At 46.3% G+C, this 14,852-nt stretch overlaps 6 protein-coding genes across 6 annotated transcripts; 4 read left to right on the forward strand and 2 right to left on the reverse strand.

Moving 5' to 3' along the window:
- The first annotated feature begins 5 nt into the window (after positions 1–5).
- On the forward strand, positions 6–2,061 carry BGW36DRAFT_333137 (pentatricopeptide repeat protein). Its single transcript, XM_046212874.1, has 2 exons — positions 6–551; positions 607–2,061. Exons 1-2 carry the CDS (start codon positions 15–17, stop codon positions 1,789–1,791), a joined length of 1,722 nt encoding a protein of 573 aa, XP_046078382.1. The 5' UTR covers positions 6–14; the 3' UTR covers positions 1,792–2,061.
- On the forward strand, positions 2,043–4,266 carry BGW36DRAFT_368133 (protein-tyrosine phosphatase-like protein). The gene is made up of 3 exons (XM_046214957.1): positions 2,043–2,189; positions 2,253–2,337; positions 2,384–4,266. The coding sequence occupies exons 1-3, from the start codon at positions 2,187–2,189 to the stop codon at positions 4,033–4,035; spliced, it is 1,740 nt and encodes a 579-aa protein (XP_046078383.1). The 5' UTR covers positions 2,043–2,186; the 3' UTR covers positions 4,036–4,266.
- A 79-nt stretch (positions 4,267–4,345) lies between these two features.
- Positions 4,346–6,463, reverse strand: BGW36DRAFT_435749 (uncharacterized protein; the record flags this gene model as incomplete). The annotated part of the gene is made up of 4 exons (XM_046221427.1): positions 5,613–6,463; positions 5,371–5,569; positions 4,701–5,223; positions 4,346–4,680 (listed from the first exon to the last, which is right to left on the reverse strand). The coding sequence occupies exons 1-4, from the start codon at positions 6,299–6,301 to the stop codon at positions 4,346–4,348; spliced, it is 1,746 nt and encodes a 581-aa protein (XP_046078384.1). The 5' UTR covers positions 6,302–6,463.
- Positions 6,464–7,863: 1,400 nt separating this feature from the next.
- Positions 7,864–9,647, forward strand: BGW36DRAFT_422301 (fungal-specific transcription factor domain-containing protein; the record flags this gene model as incomplete). The annotated part of the gene is made up of 7 exons (XM_046219681.1): positions 7,864–7,954; positions 8,019–8,111; positions 8,183–8,379; positions 8,529–8,615; positions 8,676–8,712; positions 8,792–9,009; positions 9,063–9,647. 7 exons carry the CDS (start codon positions 7,864–7,866, stop codon positions 9,645–9,647), a joined length of 1,308 nt encoding a protein of 435 aa, XP_046078385.1.
- Positions 9,648–10,761: 1,114 nt separating this feature from the next.
- BGW36DRAFT_285335 (uncharacterized protein) lies at positions 10,762–11,792 on the forward strand (the record flags this gene model as incomplete). Its single annotated transcript, XM_046210311.1, has 5 exons — positions 10,762–10,803; positions 10,857–11,009; positions 11,061–11,167; positions 11,221–11,534; positions 11,605–11,792. The coding sequence occupies 5 exons, from the start codon at positions 10,762–10,764 to the stop codon at positions 11,790–11,792; spliced, it is 804 nt and encodes a 267-aa protein (XP_046078386.1).
- BGW36DRAFT_17945 (putative phospholipase A2) lies at positions 11,791–14,652 on the reverse strand. Its single transcript, XM_046209711.1, has one exon. It carries the CDS (start codon positions 14,582–14,584, stop codon positions 12,035–12,037), a length of 2,550 nt encoding a protein of 849 aa, XP_046078387.1. The 5' UTR covers positions 14,585–14,652; the 3' UTR covers positions 11,791–12,034.
- Positions 14,653–14,852: the final 200 nt, after the last annotated feature.

The raw sequence follows: 14,852 nt of genomic DNA on the forward strand, positions 1-14,852 counted from the left end.
AAGCCCGTGAAACAATGCGGCGTCTGCCCATGAAGTTTGACGGGTTGTGGTATTGTCTCTGTCCCTCCTTTCAGTTATCGTATATTCACCGTCCAGCTTTATCACTCAACGGCCGACAGAAGGCTTCGCGACGATGTCTGAATTCCGGATCATCGGCCAGCATCCGCTTCGTCAAGAAATCGCGCCCTCAAGACGTTGCACAACCTCTCGCGAAAAACAAAATCATACCGCCGAAAGGGAAAGGCCACATCGATGATGGTCATTCCTCGAAGATAAAAAGCCCTTCTTCGCAACAAACAGCCCAAATTCTGGAAGACCGACTGGAAGCGCAATCGTTGAAGCGCAGAAACGATATACCCGCAACTGCAAGGATCTTACAATATATATTCCGCAACCCTAATGTGCTTCCTAATAGCCGCCATTATAAAGCTCTGATTCTGGCGAATGTCGATCCGCTCCATGGGTCGCCGAAAAATGTTCGAAGTCTACTCCAAGAGATGGAGGCCGAAGGGATTACGGTGGATTCAGCTACCTTGCATGCTGCGTTGGAAGTGAGTATATACCTTGACTTTATCTCGATTTCTTTCTAACTCGTATTTTTACAAGGCTCTTGCCGTCCACCCTGATTATATATTGCGCCAAGACATCATTGGCGCGCTTCGAACTCGATGGTTATCCCTCAGCCCGGCTGGCTGGCACCACCTTATAACCGGATTGGTTCGCGAAGGCCAGCTTGAATTAGCTTTAGACCGTGTCAATCACATGGAAAGACAAGGAATACGCCTTGAGCAATGGCTGCATAGCCTTATAGTGTACAACCTCTGCGCCGTCGACGACTTAGACGAAGCCTTAAATCTGATGCGCGGCCGAGCCGACAAAACTAATAATATATCTGAGGAAATGTGGCTCTATCTTTTGGAAGTATCGCTTCGAGCTTCCCACCTGGAGTTGGTGAACTACGTGTGGACGAATGCAGTGGATTTGAGTTATGCAGACTTGAGTATACAGCATTGTCGCGATGTTCTCGACCTTGCCTCATTTTATGGCGATACCCAGCTTGCAGAGTCTGTCTTCCGCCAGCTCATCATCCTCGGAGAACTGCCCTCTCAGGAGTACTATGAAAGGGTGGTACAAGCCTATGCTGTCAATGGGGACTTGGATTCTAGCCTCGAGATTTTATGTAGGATGCAGAACGACGGGTTTCTCATACGACCCCGATCCACGCAGCCGGTTCTTACGTTATTAGAACAATTGATGCCGGACCCAACTCATGTTTGGGCATCAATTACGAAGTTAAGAGAACAGAAATTCAACATCCCAGTCGGACTAGCGAATGCAGTAATAGAGTACTGTGATGCTGCTTCAGCACCGGGCTCTGTCTCAGCGACCGAAGCAGTTGATATCGGCCTGGATATTTATCGGGATATATTCGATGTGTGTTCTAGTGGTGCCGATGTTATTACCTTCAATAACCTATTCACACTTTGCCTTCATGCGAATCGACCCGATGCAGGCACGTTTCTTGCCAAGGAGATGGCAGCTCTGGACATTGAGCCGAATAGACAGACGCTTGAGGTGCTGATTCTTCTGTGTCTTCAGGCGGATAATTATCGTTCAGCGTATATGTATACTGTCGATCTCGTAGAACGAGGATGGCAGTTGAGTGAGACGGTCGCTGAACGCATTTGCGCTGGTTGCGCTGACCATGGTGCTGCAGATGTGGAAAATCTTCTGAGACTTGTTCATAATTCATCTCCGCGGCTCCAGCAGGGCGAGTCTTCGTCCAACTGATCCTAGCTAGATCTGATGGCGAAGGACTGGATATGTATAACTTGAAACACGATACTCGCTGTATATTATAGATACAAGTAGATAACTACCTCAAATAAATGACTGCTGCGTCATCAACGTAAACCTGGCACTGCATGGCTGTTGCAAATCTTGTTGATAACAAGCTTATCGGATGAGAAGCGCCGGGTGTGACATCATCGCGGTCTGTGCCACTGTCATCAACAGCCCACACCAGACAGTCACTTTGTTTACGCAAATATACAATTCAGCATCTTTTTTTTAATTCATGCCACGTACCGATAGAAATTGGTTATTACATATACAGGCTAGAAGCACCCATGCAGTGAATTGAGTGTGCTTTTGTGTCGAGTCGCCACCCTGCAATATACAGCACCATGGTATGTCCCATGCCATCACAAGTTACGCATCAAACGGTCACTAAACCATATAATCGAAAACAGGCCTCACTTCTCCGCCAAATCGTCGCTGGACCGAGGCTCCAACACCCCGAAACAGGCCTGGACCTCTGCTACGTGACCGATTCCCGTACATCTTCCCACCATCCATAACCCTGACAGTGCTGACCATTTAGTTATTGCTACATCTGGCCCTTCATCAACATACCCGCAACGCGCATACCGAAACCCCACCGACGCCCTAGTGCGTTTCCTCGACTTGAAGCATGGCGCGGACTGGGCGATATGGGAGTTCCGCGCTGAAGGAACTGGGTACCCGGACTCCGAAGTCTATGGACGAATCCACCATTTCCCATTCCCAGACCACCATCCGCCGCCGTTTGCCCTAATCCCACCGATTATGGCGAGTATGCGGAATTGGCTTGCGGGGGATGCTGACAAGACAAAAGAAAAGAGGCAGCAGGATGGATCGTCGAAGGGGACGGGGAGGGTCGCTGTTGTTCATTGCAAGGCTGGGAAGGGGAGGAGTGGGACGGTGTCGTGTAGTTATCTGATTAGCCAGGAGGGATGGAAGATGGAGGATGCGATGCAGCGGTTTACGGAGCGGAGGATGAGGGTTGGGTTTGGGGAGGGGGTTAGTATAGCGAGTCAGGTAAGGTGGATTGGGTATGTGAATAGGTGGACGAATAAGATGAGGAAAGTATACGTGGAGCGGCCGGTGGAGATTTTGGAGGTTCATGTTTGGGGTCTGAGGGATGGTGTGAAGATTGCCGTTGAAGGGTTTGTCGAAGAGGGGAGGAGGATTAAATGTTTTCATCTTTTCAAAAAGAAGGAGCGGATTATTATTGATAAGGGGAGTAGCGATAACTCTCCTGACCGGCGAGATGAAAACCATGTCGCTGGCAAAGGTTCAATCCGACAGGGCGTCCCGCCGTTATCTTCATCTATACACCAATCTGTGCGAGAAACAGAAACTGTCACTTCGCCGGCACCAGGGAGCCCCAAAGAGGAAACGACGCCGATATCAGCTGCCATCCTGCGTCCACAGAAACCAGTGATTGTGCCGACATCGGATGTGAATATTGACCTTGAGCGCCGCAGCAAAGCGGCATATACAGGCTGGGCAATGGTTACGTCGATTGCCCATGTATGGTTCAACGCCTACTTTGAAGGCGGCGACGAGCATGAATCTGGAGTCTTTGAGTGCGAATGGGACAAGCTCGATGGCATCAAGGGTACCACGAGGAAAGGAACAAGGGCGCTGGAGCGGCTCAAAGTCGTTTGGCGGTACGCTTCCAAGGATCAACTAGAAGGTAAACCGCGACAACAAGGGGAACACCAAGAGATTCAAAGTCAAGTCATAAAGCTACCAGAACCAGGAGAACCGGTGCATGAATCTCACGCCGCAGACTGGAGGGGCGATAATTTCGTTCGAGAGAATGATGCCGATGAGCAAGACTTCGAGCAAACCGGCGTCGGGAATCCAACTAGCGCGCCAGGTTCACATATTGAGACGAAAGGCTTGAAAGGCGCAAACCACCCGCTGCCCACGGAGGTTACTATTGCCGCTGCGACGGCGGTTAGTTCTGCAGCGCACAAAGTTGCGCATCTAGGCAAAGAGCTAGGGCTGCGACAACAGACGGATGCGAGTAACGATGTGAGTTTGGCGAGCAGCGTGGAGGATTTGACGCAGAGTCAAAAGCAGGAAAAGCGAGAGAAAGCCAAAGCGGAAAGGGCAAAGCTGGATTCGAACGAGTACGAGGGTGGAAGTGATATGGAGGGAGTCCGGTCATATTACGGCAATGGAAACGGAGATTCGAAAGACTGAAGCTTTTACATGGTTATAGATATGGAAATCCTTGGATGTGTGAATATCAGACAATATTATTAATACAACATTGAATTCACGAATGACTCGAATAGACTCGAAGTAGAAGGCCGCACCATGCAATGGGTGCTGGTTGTTCAGTCTCGTGCGGTAGCTTGTCAAAATTGAAAAAGTTGCCACCTCCCTATAGTCCACCATAGTAAACACTCTCTCAGGTAGCTGGTAGTCGGGATTTATATCACTGTTATATATGAGACTCAGCACCTTCAAGACTTTGTCTCGAGGGTCTGAGCACTAATAGGGTGACATATTAAGTGAAAGACGAAAGACCTTGACTGGTAAGCCCATACCATGGCTCATCTTTTAATAACCATGGAGGGCCATAAGATTTTGAAAGATATGTGTGGATAATGCCATTGACCATGAGATTGACTGTTGACCACAAATGATCGTAAGCGATCACCTTAGATGCTTCAGAGTATATCTTGTTGGCAAGTATAGTTTGCTGGGTTTTTTCTTTAGCATCATTTTGTTCAATGCATAATGAATAGACCCAAAGTAACTGATCTGTCTTCGCATTCCTAGCAGCATAAGAGCCCTTTGGCAATTTTGTGCGACATACATAACATCCCAATAGGGCCCAACCTATATTGGTTGATACTAACTCGGATCAATAGTCGAATCTTGAGGGTCATTATTTAACGTATATGATACTGTGTCATAGCTCGGAAGAAAATTAACTTCGAGACATGCTCCAATAAACTCGACATGGATAGGGCTTTGAGATGAGTCACGTTTTAGTCGCAATAGACGGATGTCATTCAGAGGCTGTATGTCAGGCAATATCAAATTTCCCATTGGCGTGTTGTGTAAAGTTTTTGTTCTCGGTTTATCTAACGCCTCTTCGCTGATTTTTGAGTAGTACCCGTGGTCATCAAGTAGGTAATCGGCATGGCTGTAATCGACAATAGATGGCCAAGCAAGATTCTTTTTAGCGCGACTATTTGAAGAGATCATCCGGAAATGAAAGGCTGGAATTTCCCCATTATCGTCTAATGAAGGCACAGCAGAACAATAACTGCAATATGGTACACCATCCACTACTGAAATGTCGGGATGTCGGCAGCAAGACTCATGCCAGTGATACACGGCGCCTTGAGACTGTCTGCGTGCTGGAACGGCAGTATTCTTTATTTAAGAGTAAAATAGAACAATGAAATGAAATGAGGAGGAGGAAGTGCTCAGTCAACCAGCGAACACTTCGCATATAGAGATAATTAAGAGAATGAATGTAATAATTCTTATCAGCATATCCTGCTAGGAATACGCTTTTACTCGACTAAATGCTTCATGTATTCCATAGAAACTTGTATCAAGAGACTGGACATCCATCTTCCGAGTATAGATCACGATATCTTTGAAATTTGTCATGTCTTTTGGAAATTCAATAATATCATACATGTTCATAATCATTTTTCTTAGTCGTGGGGAGTCCGGATCGGCCCTGAAGAGATATATGAGATCCACAGTTCGGCTACCAACACCTAGTGGTGTATGATAGAAAGTTGTCAACATACCTAATTATGTGGTCTTCATCTTTGACTCTGTTCCATATCATAATAGCTGGGCAGGCTATATCTGACACTATTTCTTTAACTGGCGCATTAGGCGCGCATGAAACAACTAATGTCGAGTCATCAATCTCCAGAAAGCCGTCCGGGTCATCCAGAACCGTAATTCCAGACTCAGATAGCAGTATCTTATCAGTATATGTATATGCTGGGTCCTGTGAGTAGCATGATATTATGGTAGATAAATGTGCACCTTGTTGTTTTTGTTGTTTTTTGTGGAAAATGTCCTGTAATGTTAAGATTAAAGCATGCTGATATGACGATCCTGTTGAGCTACACGGCGGCCAGCGTGCTGCAATGGTCCCTAGACCAAAAGCAATGATTTTGCGAATATTCGCTGGTGTTGTTATTGACAGCAGTATAGATTTCAATTGCTCACACTGGCTACTACTGTACCAAGTCTGTGAGTTATTTGCAAAAATTTCTCTGCTATCAGATAGAGATCTTATTTGATTATTTGCCGGGAATTCTTTCCTTGTGATGCTTCGTAGAACTCGACGATGGTAGATTCGAACATTACAATATAGCAAGTCATGATTTCTGGGAAGCCGGTTGGGTAAAGTGAGATTCTGAAATGACACATAATGAATATGAGGCGTTTGGCTTAGTTCAGTGGTTGTTAGATTAAATTTCATTTAATATATTTCGTTGAAATGGATGAGTGTACACAATATACTCATATCCAGGTTCCACATGCGGTGGCTTGAGAGTATTACCTGTTTCGATAATAAACTCAACAACAACTCCATCTAGTCCTTGCACAGCGAATTTCTGCCCTTTCTTTAAGGGCAACATGAGTTGTTGCCTAACATGCTTCAGAACATTTTTAGTGAATAGAGGCTGGCCAATTAGGATGAGTCATGTCAGAAGCTGCTGGATTACATAATACAGCTCTTGAAGTCGAAGTCGACAGTTGATAAGAAGTGATGCTATATCATATTGGACCAATTGCCTACTGCCACGTAGCAGAATGAGGGGTTGTAAATCTCCAATATAGGGGACATCGCTCTCTATAGAAAACTTCAAGAATTGAGAATCACACCATCGTGTATTGAGTGCAGATAACCGCGTAAATCCAACAGGGAGTATCGAGATCGTGTGGGGATGACGCAACTTCTTCTCTACCTAAGCGCGCCAATCACCATGCTTTTGGTGTGCATCACCACACCCATGTCAGCTCAACGTCAATTTCTCGTTCCCATATGTTTTGAATGGGTCATCAAGCAACGCACTGGTGGCTTATATACTCAGACAACGAGCAGCTGAGGCGTTATACCTGATTCGGATCAAACCCACTACGCTACGCCGTTTCTGGACACAGTAAACCACAGTAGGATGAAGCAGTCCCGATCGGGCGATTCCGAGGATTGAAGACGTTTTTGGCGTCGCGAGTCTCATACCATGTAAAAGATCTACTATATAGAAATATAATCAATTTTTTAGTGTTGAGTAGAAATCCAAGTGGCTTCAATTTGCAGAGCGTTCGCGGGTGCGCCAGGTGTTGGTGGAATATGTTAGGCGTGTATTGTGTTCTCCAGTTTTTCAATGTTAGTGTCCTCCCGCAAAATCTACCAAGTTACTTCCGCCTGGTCAACTACCAAGTTAAAAGGTGCAGCAAGAGGAAAAAAGAACAACAAGATGATCAACTATCAATACACTCGATAATTGCAGACACACCCATCGTTCATTATAGTGTAGCCATTTGTGCTAGTATCCACACTGTACTTCTGACAGTACGACGTATTGTATCATCCTGACGGATAAAGTCCAACTAGCACTTGTGTTATTCTGTCTATCCACGTCTTACGGAATTCTAGCTCCGCCATCGGTTGCTGGCATAATATAGACAATAGGCATCTTTGCGCGAGCCAGCCGGATCCTGCAACCTTCGAAAGAGTTTTGGTGCCAATTGGCTGTCAGCCAACACTGACGTCAGTTAGAAATGTCTTCTAGACCTTGCTGGACTTGTAGAGGTTTGATACCAATTTTCAAGTTTTGAACTTTGACAGTTCCTGCCAAGGAACGTTGTGACTGACTGAGCTTATTAGACCGGAAAGTACTGTGCGATCGTACGGCAGGACGGTGTTTGCAATGCCAGAAATTCGATAGAAAATGCAATTATGGTCTGCGTCTTTCATGGCCGAAGGAAAATAATAGCAAACGGTCAGCACGGCTACTCTCTGGTTCTTCCATTACTATGGCTCAGCCTGGAGACGTTCGGCTGATTAATGCCGGTTTCTGGGACATTGAATTGCACAACTACTTGTCTAGTTCTTCGGGAATGCATGGTACTTATACGGTGTCCCAAATTCTCTGACTTGAACTGCACGCGCTAAGCATATTCCGGCCAAGGTTACAATTATACATCACATCCTATACTGCCCCCATCATTACCCCAGACACCTTGGGAGCTTGAAAAAAGTGATACGGGCCTCCTTGACTACTGTGAGCCTTCTTATAAATCCTATACACGAATCAATTTGAACAGTCCAATGGTTCTCATAAATGAACTCCAGTTCAATCCGTGGCATTCAACAGCCTAGCAGCTTTTGGACAAGATCGTCAGGAGCTACGAGATATTTTACTTAGACTAGCATTGTCGAATTGTTCCTCGGCCTCAAATGCTGTACTCCAGGCTACTTTGGCTTACTCATCACTTCATCGATACGGCTTGAAGATGGAAGCTGCGCAGCTCAAACTCCGCGCTATCCAGGTCAGTATGTTTCATGCTCACGCCACCTAGGTGTGCTGTTCTGGCAGCATTAGTGGTTGTTTTGTGCTTCAATATTCGTACAACACATTTTCATTCTGCGACATAGTTTATTTCTCTGACGGTGACTGGGCTAACCATAAATTATAAAGGAGCTTGAGTCTGCTAGCCAAAATGGTATCGACGTTGTAGAAGGAATCCAACACATGGCAGCTGGAATGATTCTGTGCTACTTCGAGGTACGACAAGGCCTTTTTTTTTTATGTCTTGTACGTATGAAGATGCTAAAAGGGTCTAAGATTGAGGATATAGATGCAACATCTATCCAATGGCTATGTAAGTTCACTCGCATTCTGCTTCAGGAAGACCGCACTATTATCAAGTATATTTTGTTAACCCTGACGATACTGCGCAGGGTACGTATGCGGGTCTAAGCACCTTATGGAGGCAATCGATGCTGCGGATCATCCACGGGCAACGGAATTTTCGATTATAGGTGACTGGGTCGACTATCACGTGGTCGTCGGCCAGTTTAGCATCCGACACTGGCACAAGATGTCACTGGATGATGTATACTCGCAGCATTATAGTAGCGCCCTAGCAGAAAGACCAAGGGTGTGCCAGAAGAAGCCGGTATGTGCTTGTGTTTGATCAACAATGAAAGATTTTAATATATAGCGGATTAGATAGAAGGTGTTGCAAGTTGTTCGCATGAGATTCTTCGACTCTTATACGAGCTATTCAAAACTACTTTGAAACCAAGTGATCCAGGATACCATACCCGCGAATACACGCAATCATTAAAAAGTCTTGGAGAGAGGATTCGAGGTGTTCAGACAAACATTAACTCCAGCAGAGGTGCCCCACAGAATGACATAGAACCGCATGCAACGGTAGTCGAGCTTTACAAGTTGGCTAGCTTGATATATTTGGAACGAGTATCTTCAAATTTCTCGGGCCAGTCCAACATGATCAGCTCACATGCGGAGCGGGCATTCCAACTTCTCGAAACCATTAAAGATGGCCAAGTGCCATTCCCACTGTTTGTTTTAGGATGTGAAGCAAAGACTGAGGGTCGTAGGATCTTGATCCTGGATCTTATAGAAAAGGCAGGAAAGATCTCACGCTCAAGAAGCTTAGCAGGATTGCATCGCATGGTACAAGCGGCCTGGACTCAAGACGACCTTGTCGAGCATGATAACGATCTGGATTATGTTCTGAAGTTGGATGCTATAATTACTTCCAACAATATTATACCTACTTTTGCGTAGAGAGAATGAGAAGGGTACTCGGCTTCCTCGATGCTCTTTGGAGTGGAGATAACGGCGTTGTTCAGACGCACATCTACATTTCCAAAAAAAAGGCGATCGCTTTATCCACTTGAGACTTTGTAGCAGCTGATCTGGCTGCTACATCAAGATCAAGACCCGGTACGGAATCGGACTGCAAGTGCGGCAAGTGGCTACTCAGCATTGCGACCCGTTGCGATCACTTTATCCCCACGATCAACAATCCTTTCTACCACTATAGCACCTAAACCAGACGTGGTAGCCATCACTAGCTAGATTAGAGGTGCTATGGTAGATGTTGTAGGTTTTGTTAGCTAAAGACACTGGCCCAGATTCGACAGAAGCAGCGACGCCTCAGCTATTCACGCTCTTCATGGCATAATCTTTAAATTAGTGTGGCGAGAAATTGCCTCCTGGAATTTTCTTGTCGGAAAAGTTGCGGCCGCAGACATCTAAACAAAAATAGCTGCGTGGTAAATCACTATTGATTGACCTGCAGTTCCGATCAAGTCCGGACACGGATCCATGCCCGTCGCTAAAACATGAAATTCTTCCAAAACGGGAACAAAGGTGGAGACCGGGTGTAATAACAAAATATCAAACTAAATACACGTCTACTTCAGCTATCTAGTCCAAGTGTACATGTCATCTGATACTAATCTATTAGGAAGGAAGGCAGATCGAAATAGCACACAAGGAGATACTTCGTGTATTGCGTGATAGCATCTCTATTGTTGTGCTCGGTCCCTTGACCAATCTTTCTTTAGCAGCAAATGAATACTATGGCAGCTTCAAATTCCTTGATATGGCCTAGCCCGGTGGTGGACATCGTTACCTTGAAGATTGAGAATTAATAATACGGTACCAGCCTCTTATTAGCTCGCAAATACTTGACCTGTTCCATGATCCGTCTAATCAATGTAGTTATTGGTAAGCAAGTGACCTCACCATATTTATAAACGGCGAGGATTTATAATGAGCTTTATTGTTGAAGGGAGCCAAAGGGAGAGAATACTATATATAAAGAATGTATTCTGGTTCCTCTGGTTAATAAAAATACTCACTTCGATAACACCAACCTACCCCTGTCTTAGCTATGTCTTCCTATCTTGTAACTGGCGCTAGCCGTGGTCTTGGAGTTAGTGACTATCTACTTTGTTTGCTTTTATTTGTGTGGACTAATATCGATAGTTCCAATTCATTCGGGCTCTTGCTCAGAACCCAAAAAACACGGTCATTGGCCTTGTCCGGAACAAGGCTGCCGCCGATGCAAAGGTCAAGGAAGAGGGACTTCACGGCGTCCATATCGTCGAAGCTCAGTACACGGACCTCTCATCGCTGAAGGTTCGTAGACTTTCATCAGATGATTATGAAACCCATACTAATTCCTTCCAGAAAGCAGCCGAAGTTGTCAAAGAGATCACCAAGGGCGGTTTGGACTATCTAGTGAACAACGCCGCCATCGTTTCCCACGTCAGCGAATTCAAAACCTTAGGTGACTTGTATGTATTGGGATTTTCTATTGACCGAGGTAGAATATGCTGACAATGAGTAGTGACGACGATTTCGAGACCCTGGAAAAGGACATTTTGGAATCATTGGAAATCAATCTTCTGGGTTTTATCAAGACAGTTCAGGCCTTTCTTCCTTTAATCCGCAACGGCAATGACAAAAAGGTCATCGCCATTTCCACCGGTATGGCCGATATTGACCTGATTAACGCGACCGAAGTCGCTTTCGCTAGCCCATACTCTATCAGCAAAGGCGCTGTCAATATCGCCGTTGCCAAGTATAATGCTCTCTACAACAAGGAAGGCATTCTCTTCCTCGCTATTAGCCCTGGATATGTCGCAACCGAACGAAATAAAGGTATGTCGTAAGGTACACTTTGATATTCCCATGCTCGTACATACTAACAACTCATTTGCAGTTGAAGCAGAACCAGAAGACGCCGACAAAGCTGCTATTCTCGTGGGCAAGTTCAGCAAGTATGCGCCACACTTTGTCCGTCCTCTGACACCCGAGGAGTCGGTCACTGCCGTCCTTTCCGTCTCCAGGAAAGCCTCGATAGCGAATGGGGATGGTGGTGCCTTTGTATCACATTTAGGGAACAAACAATGGCTGTAATTGGAATGTGTGAGACTGTGGAATCTGATAAGAAGTCATCTATAATGTTCACTAAGTGTTCATTGCTCTTTTTAATCTATCTAGATCTTATTCAGTGATTGCTTAGTGAGCGCTCTGTAAGCAGGCACCATGCTGCGCATATTAGCATTGCACATCTTTGTTATATGGGCACTAGAAAATTAGCGTATATCCAAAGCAAAACAATGAAAGAAATGTATTATGGGTATAGTAAATGACGATGATCAGTATATAGGTGTATATCCCTCATGTTGCTTCTTTATTTCGTCCATTCTTTTATTTACTGCGTTTTCCAATGCAACTCGTTCTCGACGGAGACGATCTCGTTTCCGCCGCTCATAAACACCGCGTACAACACGCTTGAGCTGGGCTTCGCCCTGATTGAAATTGGCTTTGGCAAGTCCCACAACCGAATCGATTTGTTCCGGAGTGTAGACAAAGTTCCAGGTCGATAGGAAATCGTCAACATCAGGGTTAATGGAGCTTGGCTTCGGGTTTTGTGGTTTTTCGGGATCGGCTTCTTCGTTCTGAGGTAGAGCGACGCTGGGGGTTTGATTGTTTCGATTTGGTATGAGACTCTTGTAGTCTGGTGCAGATGGGTTCGGGAGTAAAGGGAAGTATACAACGGCGATTCCGGCATCTGGTTGCATGAGGTGGAAATCAGAGTCCTGGGGATCTCCGTGACTAGGATGGAAAAGCCTCTTGGAAGATGGAGGCTCGTGTTCATAAGCCATCTCCTGCTTCGTACCCAGCCACACATTGCAATAACTCAAATCCTCTGCAGATCTCACCGGGGGCTTCGACTGAGGGTCGCTTTGTGAGCTTGATGTCATCAGAGTGTCTACCAAAGGTTGATCGCTATCTGGGTTCTTCGCGCTGTGTTTCTGTGCCTCTTCGAGCTTTTCTGTTGAAGAAGACTCTGTCATCCTACTAGCCTCACGAAGCTTCTCTGCGGTTTCGCTAGGTTTTATTCCCTCCTTTGGCCATCCTGCCCCTATAGGCCACCCTTTGATACCTCGTTGCCGAGCGTATCCATCAACGACAGACAGCCAGTTTTCCTGTTTGACATCAGCCGAGGCATCGAAGGCCACGATGATATCAACATCTCTTCCTGGTCGAAGCAAGGGGTATATTGGGAGGTTGTTACTCATCCCAGCATCCATGAGTTCGAGATTAGTAGTGCCCAAGACAGACTCTGGGCACGATGGCGGAAGCTTATTCTTCATACCTAAAACATAATTTGGTATTGAGGCGGGGTCAAATGGGTGTACTTTGATTAGTTCTTCATTCTTCCCTTCAATTAGCGAATCGATCCCCCCAAAACCTGCAAGCCCTTTGACAACAGGCCTGATCTCCTTATAGTAATGCGCCAAAGTCGCACAAAAGGCACTACCCCATATTCCCATCAATGCTGGAACACGAAGTTCGGGTACAGCATACTGATCGAGAGGAACACTTTTGCCATCGGCGAAATGCCGACCAACAGCCCACATGGGAATTCCAGCGCCAAATTCTTCACAGAAGAATTCGTAAGGAGTAAACTCGAACCATTGGAACCAAGCCTCTTTCTTTGCTTCGATCTCTATTTCTTCTGCGGCTCGATGCCCTTTGTATTCGGTTTTATGTATGTCCGGTATTTCATGACGGACCGCAGTGTAGATTGGGAGAGGGCTGCTTCCGTCTTGTATATAGTCTCTCTGATTAGATAATTTAAGATTTCGATCCGAGAGATCAAGCTCCCCACGAGGTACCAGCAGCCGTGCTGCAAGTAGAAGTCCATAGATATCAACTAAACCGAAATCCGATTGCGGATCGCCCTTCAGTTTCTCCACCAATCCACCAAGAAGATATTTGTTCGTCGGGGCTGTTGTCAACAAGTAGAGAACCTTAGGGGGAAATGCGATGTGGACTCCTAATCGACTTTTCAGGTGGTCTACCAGCTTGTTGAAATCACGCCCCGTTATTGAGGAATTGTACAGAGTCTGCAGCCAGCAGCTACCGCTTACACCAGCAGTGTACGTAACGCAATCCCACAGTCCGGCATCTTGTGCAGCGAGATAAGAGCCCGTTCCCGCAACGAGTGCCCGTAGACCTCCGCCAGAGCCACACATGGCAATTATTGGAACATCATCCGGGTGGATTTCGTCTTCTTTCAAGTTCAGATATTTCGCTAATGCCTTGATAGAGTGTGCCTGACGTTTCTTCCTGAATGCAAGTTCTTCGCCACACAGTACATCCGCGACGCGAACACTCGCCTCGAGAGCAATCTCTGGGTTCAAATAAGGATCGTGGGCCTCTCTCCATATGTCATCCGCGAGAGACCCTGGAGCCATTGATAACTCTCGCTGAAGCTTTTGCATGGTAGCGGGCAGAAAGCGTGCCCAGTCTGGAACAATATAGTTCTTGATACTATCACCAATGTTCGTCCACTCCACCGATGTAAAAGACTCCCTGGCTACTCCGAATTTATCAGTAAAGACCGACCACGCATTCTGACATTCTGCCTCGTCGCGAGGAGGGGTATTTTCGCGGCATCGCCACGATTGCTTGTCTGATTTGCGGCCCTTGTCATGCAGTTGGTCGGCCGTAGATGAGAAAGACGTTTTCTGATCCCATAATTTTACAGGGCCGTCGGCATGAAGGCGTTCATGGCCATTGGAACCAAGGTTGCTCCATGCCGCCAAAAACGCAGGAGGCACAGTCCAGCGCAGGCGGGACAGTGTTGCAGTGTACATTGTAGGGCGTAGAGAACAGACGGACCACGCACTCTTCATCTATTGCATGGCGAAAGCGATTGTAGCTGAGAAAGGCACGTCCCGCCTGCGTGAAGCACGACGAGGCATGCAAAAGGCAGAATTTTGGCGTGCCTGTCGATCTATGACGTTATGATTATGCGCGTTGGGGAGCCGAGGCCTGAGGCGTCGACGCCAGGTTGCTTCTAGTATAGCGCCATCTCGGCGAGCATTATTGAGGACCCGCCGCGAACCCTCCCTGTTGAACTCTCTTATCATTTGTTGATTGGGCATCCTGACTCTTCGTCTC

Source organism: Talaromyces proteolyticus, assembly GCF_021365285.1.
Source record: "Talaromyces proteolyticus strain PMI_201 chromosome Unknown BGW36scaffold_1, whole genome shotgun sequence".
NCBI classification, from domain to species: Eukaryota; Fungi; Ascomycota; class Eurotiomycetes; order Eurotiales; family Trichocomaceae; genus Talaromyces; species Talaromyces proteolyticus.

Coding starts and splice junctions, on each gene's coding strand:
- BGW36DRAFT_333137 (XM_046212874.1), top strand. CDS start 15: ATGCGGCGTCTGCCCATGAAGTTTGACGGGTTGTGGTATTGTCTCTGT. Junction 552..606: donor CCTTGCATGCTGCGTTGGAA/GTGAGTATATAC, acceptor TATTTTTACAAG/GCTCTTGCCGTCCACCCTGA.
- BGW36DRAFT_17945 (XM_046209711.1), bottom strand. CDS start 14,584: ATGAAGAGTGCGTGGTCCGTCTGTTCTCTACGCCCTACAATGTACACT.
- BGW36DRAFT_368133 (XM_046214957.1), top strand. Junction 2,338..2,383: donor CTGCTACGTGACCGATTCCC/GTACATCTTCCC, acceptor CTGACCATTTAG/TTATTGCTACATCTGGCCCT.